The sequence below is a fragment of the Muntiacus reevesi genome, chromosome 11 (genome assembly GCF_963930625.1).
Source record: "Muntiacus reevesi chromosome 11, mMunRee1.1, whole genome shotgun sequence".
Taxonomy (NCBI): Eukaryota; Metazoa; Chordata; class Mammalia; order Artiodactyla; family Cervidae; genus Muntiacus; species Muntiacus reevesi.
In genome coordinates, this window is record NC_089259.1 from 25,626,985 (window position 1) to 25,643,501 (window position 16,517).

The following is a 16,517-nucleotide window of genomic DNA, read 5'->3' on the forward strand; positions in this document are numbered from 1 at the left end:
TCAATACTAATATATCTTTGCTTCAGAACTATATGATGGATATTCTTCAGGATGCTCAAGTATTAATGAAAAGATCTTTATTTTTTAATAGTCAACCTTATACCAAATCTGAATCACTGAAGTAAAAGCTGGATTTCTACAGTTTTAATAAATACGGTCCATGCAATTTTCTCCATACCCATGCTATTATAATTCAAAATTAATTCCTATATATGCTGCAAAAATATAACTCTTGGTTGAGGGAAAATACAATTAAAATGACTTGCCAAGCAAAAATTTATGTACCTGTGGCCAAAAATGGTCATCTGGAGGTCAGAAAACAAAAACTGATTTTTTTAGGTAAATTTCCTTCAGCAGGGGAGAGAGTGAATGGAAATGGGAGGATTAATACTGCATACTTGGAAAACATACTTTTAAAGTAAATTAAAATCATGTTCCTAGACTCTACAGTTTCCAGTTGTATCCTTTCAATACACTTCAATAGTACAGGATCAGTTATTTAACTCAGAGAATAATGATTAATAATTCAGAGGAATTACTACCTTCCCCCTCCAAAAAAAAAAAAAAAACCAACACAAATAACACATAGTTAAATAATGTTAGTTTATTTTACCTGCAGCTCTTCCAATATAAATTGAACGTAAATGATGATACTGAGATACATTAGGAAGAATTACTGAGAGATGTCAGAATATCATGCCTTCCAATCCATCCTCCATGAACTTCTTATAAAGTGCCATAAATTTGGCCACAAATGCTTCCAAGTGATAAATGGCTTTGCTACCCAGTTGCAGACGATGTTCATAGTAAGCTGCCATCTGGGCCACTTCTCCTTTCAGTTGTCCATCGCAATTATGTAAAAGTTCTGAGAGAAGGCCCTAAAGAAAGATAAACGTCACCTTTACAAAGTAATAATTTAAAAAGTATTAGCTAAACGTGCTTTACTTTTCTCATTCAAAAAGGAAGTGAAACTTAAATATTGATATGTTCTCTTTTTTATTTTTGATGGACCAGGAGATTTTATCCAAAAGAACATACTATTCTATAGAGTAAAAATGTGGTAGTTATCTATCATATTTCAACCTCAAATACTTAAATGTATAAGGGTGCAAAGATTTAAGTACAAAGATGCTTACTGTAGCATTATTAATTATAATAATCTGTAGACAACCTGAAGTCTAACACTTCAGGTTGTAACACAGGGGTTATATCCAAAAAACTTGTATAGTCATACAATGAAATCCCAGTCATGTACCAAAAAGAATGAGGTAAATCTTTACTGTCATGAAACAGCATTCATACTACACTGCTTAATTTAAAAAGCAAAATAGTGTAAAAGACACTAAAGCTTTGTGAAACATACATATATGGACTCAATTCAATGTGACTTGAAAAGAGGTCTTATGAAAACAGAAGGGGAAACCTTTACTTTTCACTTCATATATTTAGTATCATTTGAATCTTTTCATGTAATTTTAATAAACACAAATAAACAAAAAGTCCTGTATTGTCTAATATGTAACCGTCAATCTACAATATCTTTCTAGCTAGAGCTGATTCAGTTTAGACCAGACCTAAAGCTGTCCCTCACAAATCACTACCACCTTCTTTAACCTCAATTTTCAAGTGCACTGAGGCTTGCTGTCTAAAGTATTAATACTATTCCCTGACTTCTTGTATGGATCCATCTTTCGATCCTTCAAGTTTCAGACTAAACATACCTTCCACAGAAGCCATCACTGACCTTCCGTAACTCAGCCCTCCATTTTATCATTTCACCTGGTCACTGCCTCTGTAGTACTTAAACCATTCTGAAAACCTCTTGCTTCGTGTTTCCCATTCCATTTCACCAAAATGTAACTTCTCTGAAGAAGGCCCACCTTGTTTCCTTCAACACACCCCTAATGGTGACTGGCGCACCTTACAAGCGCCATACAATTTGGACTTTGAGTATCTGCTGAACTAATGAGATGGGCAGAAAGAACTGACAATGCATCTTTGTGCAGCAAAAGCCACGATACCACATAATCAAAGTCCAAACTGTATGGTTATAGACAGTTTCAGATTTGAAATCAGAATACCTTCATTATTATTTCAGGAGGAATACAATGAGTTAGAAGCTCATACAGTCTTCCACGAACTTCAAGGAGTCTGAACAAAACAAAACAATACTTTGTGAGGAAAACAGGAGACCATTTTTCCAAGTACCTACTGTGCCATCTTTAAGAATTAAACATCCCAATACAAACATTTTCTTCAATGGTTTATCATATTTAAGATACATATATGGGAGCTTTTCCTAACTTTAGTTCATTTTTCTAAAATAAAACTATAGAACTGTCTTGAAGTCAGACAACATTTATATTCATTTACATACACACACACATCCACACAGTATTTATATATATACACTGAAAGTACAGAAAAGGCTTCATGCATAGTAAGGGTTGAGTTTATTCACACCACGAATTTTAGTATACTTTAATGATACATCAAGTAATATTTTTCTTTCCTTCTCCAGATAGATGATATGTAGGAAATGAGAAAATGGTTATGAAAATATTAAATAATGTCTATTACAGAAGAAAAGAAAATATAACATGAATATAACATAATGCATATAACACATAACATCTCAACTGCAAAGTAAAAAAAAAAAAAATTATGGCAGAGAAACAAAGCTGTTTTGTCACAAAGGGGCAGTAACGAGACGGTAGAGGTGGGCACAAACCAGGCTGGCTAAGTGAATATGGCCATTTGTTGGAGGGCTCTGTAAGCTCGCAATTCTAGGCCCTTCTCATAACATTTTCAGGAAGAAAAAGGGTTAATGAGGGAACTATACATGTAAAATATTACAACAGCAAGAAGTGACAAATTATAAGTATATATACAAAAGTAACTTAATCTTTCTAAACATAATTACCTACCCCTAAAGAAAAAATATCATTCTGAATCTTTACCAAAATAAGATCACACTATGTTCTATATTTCAGATCAATCAGGGAAGTGATTTTTAAAAGATCTCTTCAAAGCAGAAGTTAAAGACCCCCTTCCTGAGATTCCAGGAGTATGAAGTTGTGCCACAATGAAACTAAATAAGGAAAGTAAAAAGACTAGCATTTTTTGAGCAACTGCTATGCACAAGACACTATGACAATAATCTAACTCAGTCACCACACCAGCTATGGTAAAGCATTATCTCCATTTTTTTTTTTTAAAGAAAAAACTAAGGCCTGGATGGTTTAAGTAACCTGACAAAGTTGACCACAGCAGAGCCATGATATAAGCACAGATCTGTCTTAGCCCATACCCTTCCAGTGTCTGCCAAAGCATCTATTTAATCTCTTATCTGTATGAGGTTCACTGCAGTACACTATTTCTCACAAACACAAGTCTCTTTCACTGAAGAGAACATGAAGTTCAGAGGTCAAGCTTCCAGCAAAACTTATGTAGTTGAAGCAGTATTACCTCAAGTCTGATTCCAAAGGCCTTAATGTCTCTTGGACATGGCAGTACACACCCCAAATAAAATCTGATTCTTAACGTATAAATGACAGATGGTATGAAATTATTTTAATAATGATGCATATAGCTTATTTCTGAAAAGCTGATTCACAATATATTTACCTATAAAACTGTACTATAACAATACTGTGTGCATCTCACACATGTTCTCATGCTTCTCAGTCTGAGTTCACTTCTAATATGATTTCGTTTCTAAAAAATTAATATATTCTACATTAAGCCTGTGTCATTATCTCTTGGAGGTTACAAGTGATAATGATTATCTCTTGGAGGTTACAAGTGATAATGATTATCTCTTGGAGGTTACAAGTGATAATGAGTACAAATTTCTGTCAGAGAAACATGGTATTCTAGAAATGCCTCTGCCTCTTACTAACCAAATGTTCCTGAAAAAAGCAACAATTGCCCAAAGAATCAGTTTTCTATCTGTAAGATGGTAAAAATGCATTCTTCATAGGACTGTTATATGAATTAAATGAAATAGTGTAAATGTCAGCATAATAACTGCTCATCAGATAGAAGCTGCTATTCACATGAGAAAGGTGGAGCAGAGAACCTGCCTGCAAAGGCAGGAGATGCAAGAGATGCAGGTTCGGATCCCTGGGTCGGAAGATCCCCTGGAGAAGGAAATGGCAACTCACTCCAGCATTCCTGCCTAGAAAATTCTACGGACAGAGAAGCTTGAGGGGCTACAGTCTACAGGGTCAAAGAGAGTTGGACACTACGGAGCACATATCACAGACACATATCACATTAGAAAATAAGAAATTTTCTAAGATGTATCAAAAAAGAATCAAGACTATAAATATTATAATGAGACTACAAGGTAAAAACTCAGAAGGAGTCATTGGTTCTGTGTGGACCAATGTTCAAAATGACACTGGCCATCCTAGTATTTCTGGACAGCTTCAAGGCTATCGGAAATGAAAAGGAATATTTTGTTTTAGACACACAATGGCATCAAATCCAAATCTGTTAATCTAAATAGGGAACAGCAGCACTTCTTCTTGGACAAACTCATTTATGAGCTGTCAAAATCTGTTTGGAAACTGGAGGAACAGGCAGCAGTAGCAGAATTAAGAAAAGTAATAATCAAGTCTTAAAAATACATTTAATAATGTCAAATATTGCAACATCTGTACCTAAATCTCTATAAGAGTGGGAAAGTTCAACTATTATCAGAAATTTTTCTTCTTCAAAATCAGAACAAAAACAAGAAAGGTCACCTTTGGTGTGGAAATATTTTATGAAAGTAAAAAGCTCCTAAGACATGCTTCATTTGAATTTTATTTCCTTAAAATTTGAGATTTCTTCACTACCTGACAACATTTACAAAATGGAATGCATACTTTTTCCTAAAATTAAGGTTTCTTTTCTTAAGAATCTACTTAAAACACCTGGCACTTTTCAAAAACTATTTCAACTAAAATAAATGAAGAGGAATTCAATGCAAACTTTGATAAAATATTAAGTACCAATTTCCTATGACCATTCACCTCCTCTAATCTACTATGGTCATCCTACAGTACATATTGTAATTTCCTTTGAAGAATTCCTTATAAAAATAACAATTCTCAGATATACCACTCAAGAGGAGATACACAGTATATTCCTTCTCCCAATTATGTTCACGTAAACCAGGGAAGCTTACATTTCAACGGTTGCACTCAGTCTAGTCTGCTTCCTAAAATAATGAATAACCCTCTCTAAAGTCCAAAGATGGTTTCTCATTTCAGACAGGGAAAAAAAGTAGGAGACTGTGTCTCAGTGACCATATGGGACCATCACCAGACTTTCCAAAAGTACCAAGCCTTAAGACTGTCATTCTTGATTTGGAGAAGAGCCAACTGCCCTCCTCAATCAAAGCCATAACAAATCCAACAGGCTGTGGTTGAAGTACGTTCAGTATAGTCTACTACTGAATAAGAGACCCAAGAAGTAAACAGAAACATCTGTACAGCAAATATGCACAAGACACTTCCTACATACTGATGGTACATACACAGTGTTATTCTTAACAGAGCCTGTCATCACATATAAGCACGGGGTCTTCTAGTTCTCAAACCACTAGCACACAATCTCTCTTCATTATATAAATTAAAAAGCTGAAGCTCTAAATTTATAAAGTTACCTGCTTAAGGACACTTAGCTAAAAATTAGTAGAACTAGAAGTCTACCCACAGTCTAGTGTCTTTCTATAACACATCAATTACAAAGTTATACACTATTATCTTCAATATTAGAAAGCTAGACACATCATGCTATGCATTAATATTAAATCATCCAAGATTCTGAGGGGGAAAAAAAAGCCTTAAACTTCCAAAATTTGTTTCAATTTATGTGTAAGTTCCATACTTACATGCCAGTAGCTTTTTAAAAGCCATGATATCATACACCAACTATTCTGAAACATTAAATGTCTAAAATCCTACTTTTTCTTTAGAAGTATAGTATTTTATAATTTAATTATAATGCTAAATGGCATGGTATCAGTATAAAACAGCTAATCTGGAACTTAGAGTATTTGTACTATCTCAGTGATCAAACTTTTATGGTGATCTTTTATAGTGGTTACCTCTGTGGAGTTTGTTGACTGACAATAGCATTGGCAGTCTCCCTCAGATACACCTCCCAATCTGTTTCAGGGATTTCTTGATCTGCAGTAAAAGGATATCTACATGACAAAAAGAGAACACAATAAATTAAATGAAAGTGGGCTGATATCACAACATGATTCCTGTGGTAACTGACCCCTTTTACTCACTGTTGCACTCTGCAGGCTTCACACATAAGCAGAGCTTTTCTGAGATTTCTGCAGGACTTCTCTGCAAGTCTATGAGCCAGTTGTGGAGGAAGATTCAGACCCTCCTTCTTACACACAGTAGATAACACATGGCAAATCTACAAATAAAATAATTAACATAAACGAACAATCTATCAAACTACATGCTGAGACAATTTCTGTTAAGAATATTGTTACAGAACCCCAACCTTTCTTTTTTTTGGTCACTACCTTACCTTAATCCACTGTTCCTTCAGCAGGAAGCCAGGGGTCTAACTTAGCTATCAGGTAGAGTCAGCAACTACATGGGCACCTGGAGAAAGATCTGGTCCCAGTTCCATGCCTGCCAGCCTCCTCGAGGCAGCAGGAAGTTGGAGACAAAGGGCCTCAGGTTGGTGGCAAAGACACTGCTCACAAGGTTGCCAAGTTGAGCGGCACTAACTGGACACAACTCAGGCACTAAGATGTGAATTGTACTCATACGAGAGACATAACCTGGTGGTCCTGCTGCTTTATAGACATTTTTAACTCTATCACTCTCAAAATCTTTACAAGTGAAATTCACAACATACAGTGTCACGTATTATCCCTACTTTGCATCAAATCACCCCAAACCTATTAACAGCAGAAACTCACTTACTGTGAGAAACTGGCATTTTTACTGATAGCTATTAAGAATGATAAAGGAAAAAAAATACACGTTATGTTGATTCAGACTAACTTTGTTCTCTGAACTAGGAACTAGGAATTCCCAAAGCATCTTCTCACAAAATCTATTTCCTGAATATTCAAGTCTCCTCTATAAGCCAATTAAGTCAGGCTGAGGTAGAAGCTACTACATAACTTGCTTTTCTTTAGTTTCATAAAATCCACAATTACTACCTATTTAAAGTAAAAGATGGTTTAAAGAAAAGAACGTTTTCTATATACTGGTATCTGGTGTCTACTACTATACAGATAATGGTTTGAGTCAGCAGCTAGGTTACAGCCATTTCTGAACTGCTGACATAGTTTACTATGTTTTTGCAAAGACAAACACAGTAGGGATGTACACACAGTATGCATGGAATCTGAACTGAATTCTTCTGAAAAATTTAACTTGACTTACATCTTCAATGCTGGGAGCAGGCACACGAACCGCAAGGCACCTACTACGAATAGGTGGTATCACTTTAGATGTAGAATTGCAACACAAGATCAATCTGCAGGTGGACATATACTTTTCCATGGTTCTGCGCAAGGCATGTTGAGCATCTTTAGTAAGTTTGTCAACTTCCGTCAATAACACAACTGAGTCAAGGAGAAACAAACAAACTTTGAGTATTTATCTTTCTCATTATTCAGAGTGAAATCCTAAATAGTAAGCCTAATATACTACTTTTCCCTTTGGAGAAGACATACAAAAGTTATAGGTATGGTGGGAAAATTTATTTTTATTTTAAAAAATTCTAAGATCAAACAAGCCTAAGAAACACTAGGCTAATGAAGTTAAAGAAGTTATTCTGTTGTAGAATCTACTGCAGTCCTTATTATACTTATATGCAATAAAAATCACCAAAACAAGGATATATTGTGCTGCATTCACCCAAAATATTTCACTCAGGAGTGTATTTCTGTAAAAATCTTAGCACTCTAAGGAACATACTTTGAAAAACACTGTCACAAGAGATGTGGCAAATAAGCGATAAAGATATCTGGTTACTTGTATAATAAGATTCTACCTGGTCATAATCAAGGATTGGCCTTAAAGTGTTTAAGAAATTCAGTCTACAGGGACTGAATCCAACTGTTGCATTGTATTAAATTACTTCAAGAAGATGACAGTGGTAGCAGTGCAGCATTTGAATCTCTCCTATAAAAGAACAGATTCCAAGATCTAAGACAACATTTACATTGAAACTAGGTGACAAGCTGTCCCCAAGAACCTTAAATATAAGTGAGAAGAAGAAACTACATGTGGGAGGAAGTGGCTAGGATCCACCAGCTTTTTGATATCTTCAGAACAGCAGAACCTTAAATCACCCACAAAAGCACACTGGATATATGGGTCAATCTGAGAACAGCATCCATAGGGTTCAATTCATGGACAAGAGCTAAGGGACCTTGATGCAATAAGATCTGACAAGAGCAGCGGACTGAAAATAACAAAATGAAGCTCTCTCCCAAGACAATGCTTCCCAATGACAAGTTCTGGAAATCAAACCCAAACTGACTAGAATAGGAATATAAAGACAAGGAAATCGATCACAACATCTGACAAGGATAGCAGTAAAAAAGTAATGCAAAACTAAATCATTGCTAAGCAGAAAACAGCAAAATATTTTAAAAACTGTAGTGAGGTTTATTCCAGAAATACAAAACAGTTTCATTAGATGATCCAGTAAGACAATAATGAGAACTAAGGAGAAAAATTATAAGACCACATTCATGGGTACAGAAGAGTATTTGAAAAAAAAAAATTTTCTATTTTGAAATGTAGAGATTAAGCAGAAAAGAAATAAGCTGGAATACATAAGATGTTTCACAAAACAGTAAAATGAGCAATGAAAAAAAGAGATAAAATTATCACATTCACTAAAGAAAAAGTACAGCTTACTTTCTCCACTAAAACTGACAAGGATTAAAAATAATTATCCAGTGTTGATAAATGTTAGAAGTGGGCATTCCTAAACACTGCTGGCAATAGCACAAATCTCTATCTTTTTTCAAATGAAGAATTTGGCAAAATATATCAAAAGCATTAAATATTGGCATATCTATCAAAAAACCTGTTGTAAAAATATATGGTGTTATGCACATAATACTGGAAATGTTAACAGTAATGGTCTCTGGATGGTGGGATTATAGCTGATTTGAATTTTCTTTTGTTTAGCTAAATATTTTATAATGAACATATAACTTTGGTTCAAAGAATCATTATTTTTAAATCATGCAATTCACTATTTTAAACTAAGTGTTTTTCCATTACTCATCTAAATATTTTACTAATTCTATTTTACTAATTCTAAAATAACAAATAGGTGGCACAAATCGTTCTCTTTCTGCCACAATTCAACTGCATTAGACTATAAACTCCTAGGAGCACAGAGATTATGTTTCCCATCTTCACTTTTACATATTTAAAAAAAAAAAAAGGTGGCATAGTGGTTGGCACAAAAGAGATTAATACATATTTGCTAAATGGTTGGAATTTACACTCCTCATTACATTTTCCTCTTATACCCACTGCAATAATTTAAGTGTCTGCCTCATCCAAAAAAAAAAAAAATTATCACATACCTTTAAAATCTTTTTGAGAGCTTGTTTCAAGTTGCTGTGACTGTGCCACTGTTTTCAACATCTCCTGAATTACAACCCGATCACTATTTCCAGCATCACTACACAAAATAAAAATAGTGGTAAATATATACATGTAAATATTTAATAAGTACTAGCCATTATTCGTAAGCTAAGAAAAATGTTGAAGATCTTCAGTGATTAAAATTTTAAGCAAACTGAGTGACACTACATTCACAAAACTAAAAGTGAAGTGTTTTAGGATCACTAAACATACTCCTATACTCAACTACAATTTGATTAATAACTGAAAACACCAAGCATGTTCTTAATATTAAGTTTACTGCTACTTAAAAAGAGCCACAGCTATTAACAGTATCAAATACTGACATTTCTGTATCCACTATATCCTCTATAGTTAATACCTAGTCACAGCTAATTTCTTAGTTATCTACAACTATTCAAAATATAAAAATAACTTGTTAAAACAAACTTGATCTGTATTCTTCTTCTCCATCCCCAAAACAGCAAAGGTGTGAGAACAAGCCTAGACAAGTCGTTCCAGTACCAGCAGTTGATTCAAGGTCTTAGAAAGGGGATGGGATAAGCAAATGGAGTTCAGGCTACAAAACAGAACTCTGTAAGCTGTTGACTTACAGGCATTACCAGTCATTTATACCAATATCATTGCTTTAACACTTAAGCACTGCACCTCACAAACCAAAATAAGTCACCTGGTTAATTTAGGCTGAATGTCAATTCCAAATACCTGAAAAACAAACAGCTTAATCTCCAATTGACTATTCGTGCTGCAAAGAACTCTTAATGAGGAAAAGAGGGCAAAGAAATCAGCTTCAGTTTATTTTCCCAAATAGCCATCAAGTCTTTCTCAATATTATTAGATCAATATACCCTCTAATCAAAAAACTGAAAAATGGAAAAAATGAACTAGTAATCCTAATCCACTTTGTAAAATATTTTCTCAGGCATTTACAACCTTTTTAGACATACTTTGCTCACCAGTGCTGAATAAGTCAATATAAGAAAAACTTACTGACTATTCAAAGTACTTTGTGTAACACACAGAGCTCTATAGAGGAAGAAAATTTAATTATGAAAAATATTTGACTTGGAGGAGGGGTCTGAGAGAAGGGAAAGTGGAAAAGTTCTAGGCTCCCTGTTTCACACAGGGCAGCTTCATTTTTATTTGTTTTATATTTTGTCTCTCCATACATGATTTTTATATCAAAAAAGCATTCTACTCTTTAAAAAAGTCTGAACACCACTATTCTAAAAATGCTTATTTCTATGTAGTAGCCACTTACCTAGGATTAACTTCAAGGTGGTAATTGCTTGCAATAGTGCTAATTTCAATTTTCTTTTTAGATGGAGTCTGTGGACAAAGAAAATAGTTTTAATGTTTATTGGCTATTTCTCCTATTATCTGTATTTCATTGTTTTTTTAATTATATAAACACTTTATGTTTACTATAAAAAATAAAACTTTAGATATTCACCATTATTCGACTAATGTTAGTCCTATTCTTAATGTGCAGGTAAACACATGTTTTTATATACACTAGGTCATGTCACACATCCTGTTTCTAGTGGATCACTTTTTTCCTTTACCTCCAGAAACCTCCAACCATCCCCAGTTGTTAGCAGATCATCATTATAAACAATCTGCATATGTCCTTTCACAGCCGGCTCCACAATAATACATAAAAATAAACACATACTATTAATAACACATTATTGTATAGTGTTTCTTATAAAAATTGTTTTTAAAAGAGGTAATCATATATATATTTCTGTTTCAAAGTGAAATGCTTACTGTGATGGTCTGATGTTCAATTCTCAATTTTTCCACTCCAACACCATAAAGTTCACGTAGAATACACATAATTCTTGTCTTTTTTCCAGCACCTGATGGTCCATACACTAACAGATGAGGAAAGTCACCACATTGCACCTGGAATAAAAAGGAGAAGGCATTTTCCCTAGAGAAGTCATTGCTCCTACGTGTAGAAACTACTTTTTATGTATAAAATATTTTGTGCCTCTATGAAAGTTCGAAAACATGTGTGTGTGAATGAACATAGAGACAGACATATCTTTAAGTATGAAATCGATATTCCCCTGGGATTAATGCTATATAACTTATATATATAGCACAGTACATGTAAGATACAACACTATATGCTAGAAAGCAAGAAATCCCAAACCTGGCTGGCTATCAGATGTGCTAAAACAAACTTTTTTTTTTTTTTTTTTCATCAGACACCAGAAGACACACACAGGGGAGAATAAAACAAACTTTTAATAAAAGACTGATTAATTCCAGGACTCCATCCACAAGATTAAGATTCAGTAACAGAGACTGTGATGCCTGCCGTAGATTGCACTTCTACAAAGAGTCCCTTTGATAGGAAATGAGTGCATTTGGTTTTATTTGGAAGGTAAAGGAAAATTTTGTAGGGGAGAAGAAAAGCAAAGGTGGGAAAGGCAGCCAACAAGTGTTATCAACTTAAATACCACTCTGGACATCTGGAGCTTGATCCTGCTGGGGATACACCTGAAGCCAGTGTGCAAATACATTACAGTATTAAACAACCCAAGGAATGGGGAAGCTGCAATATGATACATTCAGTTCAGTTCAGTCGCTCAGTTGTATCCGACTCTGCGACCCCATGAATCGCAGCACGCCAGGTCTCCCTGTCCATCACCAACTCTCGGAATTTACCCAAACTCATGTCCATTGAGTCAGTGATGCCATCCAGCCATCTCATCCTCTGTCGTCCCCTTCTCCTCCTGCCCCCAATCCTTCCCAGCATCAGGGTCTTTTCCAATGAGTCAACTCTTCGCATCAGGTGGCCAAAGTATTGGACTGAGCTTCAGCATCAGTTCTTCCAATGAACACCCAGGACTGATCTCCTTTAGGATGGACTGGTTGTCCAAGGGACAGTCCAAGGGACTCTCAAGAATCTTCTCCAACACCACAGTTCAAAAGCATCAATTCCTCGGTGCTCAGCTTTCTTCACAGTCCAACTCCCACATCCATACATGACTACTGGAAAAACCATAGCCTTGACTAGATGGACCTTTGTTGGCAAAGTAATGTCTCTGCTTTAATATGCTATCTAGGTTGATCATAACTTTCCTTCCAAGGAGTAAGCGTCTTTTAATTTCATGGTTGCAATCACCATCTGCAGTGATTTTGGACACTACCTCTCCTCAAACCTTTGCTCGCTTGGAAAAGAAAACGGGGGAGAAGGCATTAATTCCCTGACATTTCAAGTCTGCTTAGAGGTGTCAGCAAGAAAAAGCCTCCAGCAAGTGCAGATGCTGGGAGCTGGAAGTCGGGTCTTCGTAATCTCACAAGTTAAGAGCAAGAGAATGGAGTAGGCCGCTGACAGTTCTGTATTACAGAACAAGACTATGTGTTTTAAATATGTTCACAGGTGATTCTGATGCTCAGTCAGGCCTGGGGATCAGTGCTGTGAAGGTTATAAAGATGACAAGAACACAGACCTTAACTTCAGATGCATAAAATCTTGTGGAGTGTGACTTTATAAATAACCATTTAAAAATAAATAAGTATCAACATAAGTGCTGTTAAGTGAACTTTAATACTTTACAAACTTATCTATCGCTGGCACTGAAAGAAAAAAGTGTCAAGGAAAGGAACTATTTTACCTAATACAGTGCATGGAAAAAGGAGGTGCTCCACAAATACAGCCTTCATTTTTTAAATTTCGATCTCAGCAAAAATAAAAGTTACGCTGCAAATGTTTCACAGTTTTATTAAGTTGAAAATTAAAACGTAAACAGGTGAATGCTTTAGAAAAGCAAATATATTAACTCAAGACTAACACACTAAATCTCTGCCCAAACATTGATTCCAAATCCTGTACAATAAAAAACGGGACAAAGAAAATAAAATACATCCCATGGTTAAGAAAATCAAAGAGGACAGTCCTCAGGGAGACTTTGTATGCAAGCACAGTTCCCGGCCCCACAGTCTGTCCCGGTCCCTGTTTTACTTTTCTCCACAGCAATTGACACTTTCTAAAGCCGGAGGGCGAAGCTCCGCTCGTGAGAGGCGCGAAACCCCTGAGTGGCGCACCTCCCCTCCCCCGGCTCTCTCCGCCACGTCCCGCCGACTCACCAGGTTGCGCAGCTGGGCCGCCTGCTCCTTGTGATAGTCCAGCTGTCCCAAGGAGCAGGGCCGGTATTTATCCACCCAGAGGCTCATTCCAGCCCCAGTTCCGAGGGTCAGACACTCGAATGTCCCGCGCGCGCGGGATGAGTGTCCCCCACAACACACCCGCAAACAAGTTTTCCCGCGATCTCCAAATCTCGCGACATCACTACCGGCTTGTTCGCGTAGTTAGGGACGGAAAGACTACGGAAGCCTAGTTTGGACAGAATTGGTCTCAATGTCGGAACGGCCTACTTATTAATGTTCATTGTTTCATTTAATAATTTACTCTTTGCTCTCACCCTTATCATAGTACAGGAATTATTAAGCAAAACTGGAAAATTGGCTCTGATACTCTAGGAGTCAAATCTGGATAGTTCAGAGAGACCACCGTTCTGAACTCATTTCATTCGTTCATTCATTCACTCGTTCCTTCCACTGAAACCTACCAACTATTTACCTTGTGGAGTTCTATATTTGGCACCAGAATATATCGGCTTGGGACTTGTCTCACGTGGCAGGGACCAAAACAAGCTATATTGAGTAAACAGCTAAAATTAGGATCTAATCTTCATTACCTTTCCTGACCTCCATTCCTCAAGATTCTTACTGGATTTAAAAATAAGGAATCTGAAAGGTCGTGAAAAAGCTACAGAAATGTGACCACTCAAACTGCACCTCTTAAATGCACTTCTCTCGATGTATGTAATTTTAATTACATGTTTAACTTACACCTTTACTTTACATATTGTTCAGAATCCTAAGTACTGCAACGGGTCAGGAATTAATTTCCAGTATGTGTAACCTTCTATCAAGGTCCCTCCCTCATTCATTTATGACACAAGAATTTATTGTATTCTTTGAATCATCATATTTACTGAATTATTCATATGTGCAGGAAATTACTCGGCACAATTAATAACAACATCAAATAAAAGACACAGTCTTTATTCGCAAAAAAACTTTTGAAACAACCTGGAAGACCTCCACCTTAAGACCTTTCCACTTAGGATTTCATCCCAGTGCACTTCTCTGGGGCAAACCTGTAACTGGTTCTTGCCAGAATCAGGAGTAAGGTTCTTCTTCAGGCTGGATCTAATTTTGTTTCTTTAAAGAGGAAGAAATTTCATGGTTGCAAGAAGCTGAGGGACCAGTTAAGGGCATAAAAGGATATATGTAACTTTGGCTCTACCCCTGTACTAATGAGTTTTCTTCTTTTTTCATATACTTGGACAGATTTGGACCTTCTTTTTCAGAGAGCATACCCAGAAAAATTTGCTGGTATCCCAGTCTCTATTTATTTAATAAAAATGAAAAAGTTCTGACCCTTTTTCTCATAATTTGTTCTCTGATTGTCAATGATCAATTATAATTGGTAAATATAACTTAAAATAAAGCATCAGTTATAATTCCATTCCCTCATTTAACACAGGACTAATAGGCAGATCCCTTTCTGCACTTTAGAAATAAAATTAAATACTAAGTTAGAGAAAATTTTGAAGAGATTATGAATGGAAAATTCATAGTAAATTATGGCAGAGACAATGCTCTATATTCACCAAACCTCTTTCCTGTTCCTCCTGGGGACAAGGATGCTTTCTCCAGCTTCCTCAGTAATTAGTGGAATTATGTGACTGAGTTCTGGCCAATAGAAAGTAGGTCTGCAGTGATGAATCCTATCTCCATTCCTATCCAATTTAAACTCCTGGGTTCTCCTGCATACTTTCTCTGTTCATTGGCCAGTTAGATGCTGAAAATCCAGAGGAGGGTTTTGAGGCTCTAAGGGACAGTTGAGGCCCTTGATAGTAGGAAACCAAGTTCCTGCATCTTAGGCCAGAGTGATCCACCCTCTCCCCCAAACAAAGTGGGTAGTTTATGCGGAAGAAGATCAAATGGATCATCAGTGAGAGATTGAGAAAAGTGAAACAGAGTATTACGTAAAGCCAGAGCACCCTGTATTATCAAGATCACTTTCAGGAGCAACTAGGGCTTGACCCCTCTGGGGACTTTTTGAGGAATGTATAGAGTATATCTTTGAATCATCTATTTAGGAGGGCTGGGGAGAAGTTCTTATACCCTACTGGTTGAGGTTTGCTCCCCCGAGGATGGTAATTCACAACACACAGTTCTGTACTGGGCCTGTGTACTAAGTAGGACCCTGCTTGTGCCCATGTTGTCAAAGGACAAGAATCTGATCATTTTTTTCTTATCCATCATCTGTTTCCTCATCCACTTATGCTCCAAGAACACAGGTATTAATGAGCTTGAGCTATTTTTAAGTGTACAATTCAGTAGCGTTAAGTACATTTATTCACATTGTTTGTACAATCATCACTGTTATCTGTCTCCAGAAATTTTTCATCATCCCAAACTGCAATTCTGCACATATTAAAAGTAACTCCCAGTGCTGGTAATCCCCAGGCTATGGCAACCAGCATTCTACGTTCTGTTCTCTATAAATTTGACTAATCTGGGTACCTTTATAGGTGGAGCCATACATAGTATTTATCTTTTCATGTTTGATTTATTTTATGTACTTTAATGCCTTTAAAGTTCATCAATGTTGTAACATATATCAGAATTTCATTTCTTTCAAGGCTGAATAACATTCCATTGTAGGTATATACCATAATTTGTTTATCTACTTATCCATCAATAGACATTTGGGTTATTTTAATCTTTTGGCTTCTGTGAATGATGCTACTATGAACATTAGTGTGCAAATATCTGTTC

General features: G+C 36.0%; 1 protein-coding gene across 1 annotated transcript; it reads right to left on the minus strand.

The window, feature by feature from the left end:
* Positions 1–584: 584 nt before the first annotated feature.
* RFC3 (replication factor C subunit 3) lies at positions 585–13,962 on the minus strand. The gene is made up of 9 exons (XM_065902243.1): positions 13,752–13,962; positions 11,418–11,555; positions 10,909–10,976; positions 9,587–9,684; positions 7,416–7,597; positions 6,290–6,426; positions 6,101–6,199; positions 2,082–2,151; positions 585–878 (listed from the first exon to the last, which is right to left on the minus strand). Exons 1-9 carry the CDS (start codon positions 13,836–13,838, stop codon positions 687–689), a joined length of 1,071 nt encoding a protein of 356 aa, XP_065758315.1. The 5' UTR covers positions 13,839–13,962; the 3' UTR covers positions 585–686.
* Between the last annotated feature and the right edge of the window lie 2,555 nt (positions 13,963–16,517).

Excerpts from the sequence above, each read along its gene's own strand:
- RFC3 (XM_065902243.1), bottom strand. The coding sequence starts at position 13,838 with ATGAGCCTCTGGGTGGATAAATACCGGCCCTGCTCCTTGGGACAGCTG. Across the intron at positions 9,685-10,908 it reads CACCTTGAAGTTAATCCTAG|TGATGCTGGAAATAGTGATC; the intron begins GTAAGTGGCTAC and ends TATTTTGTGTAG. Across the intron at positions 2,152-6,100 it reads AGTCAACAAACTCCACAGAG|ACTCCTTGAAGTTCGTGGAA; the intron begins GTAACCACTATA and ends TGTTTTGTTCAG.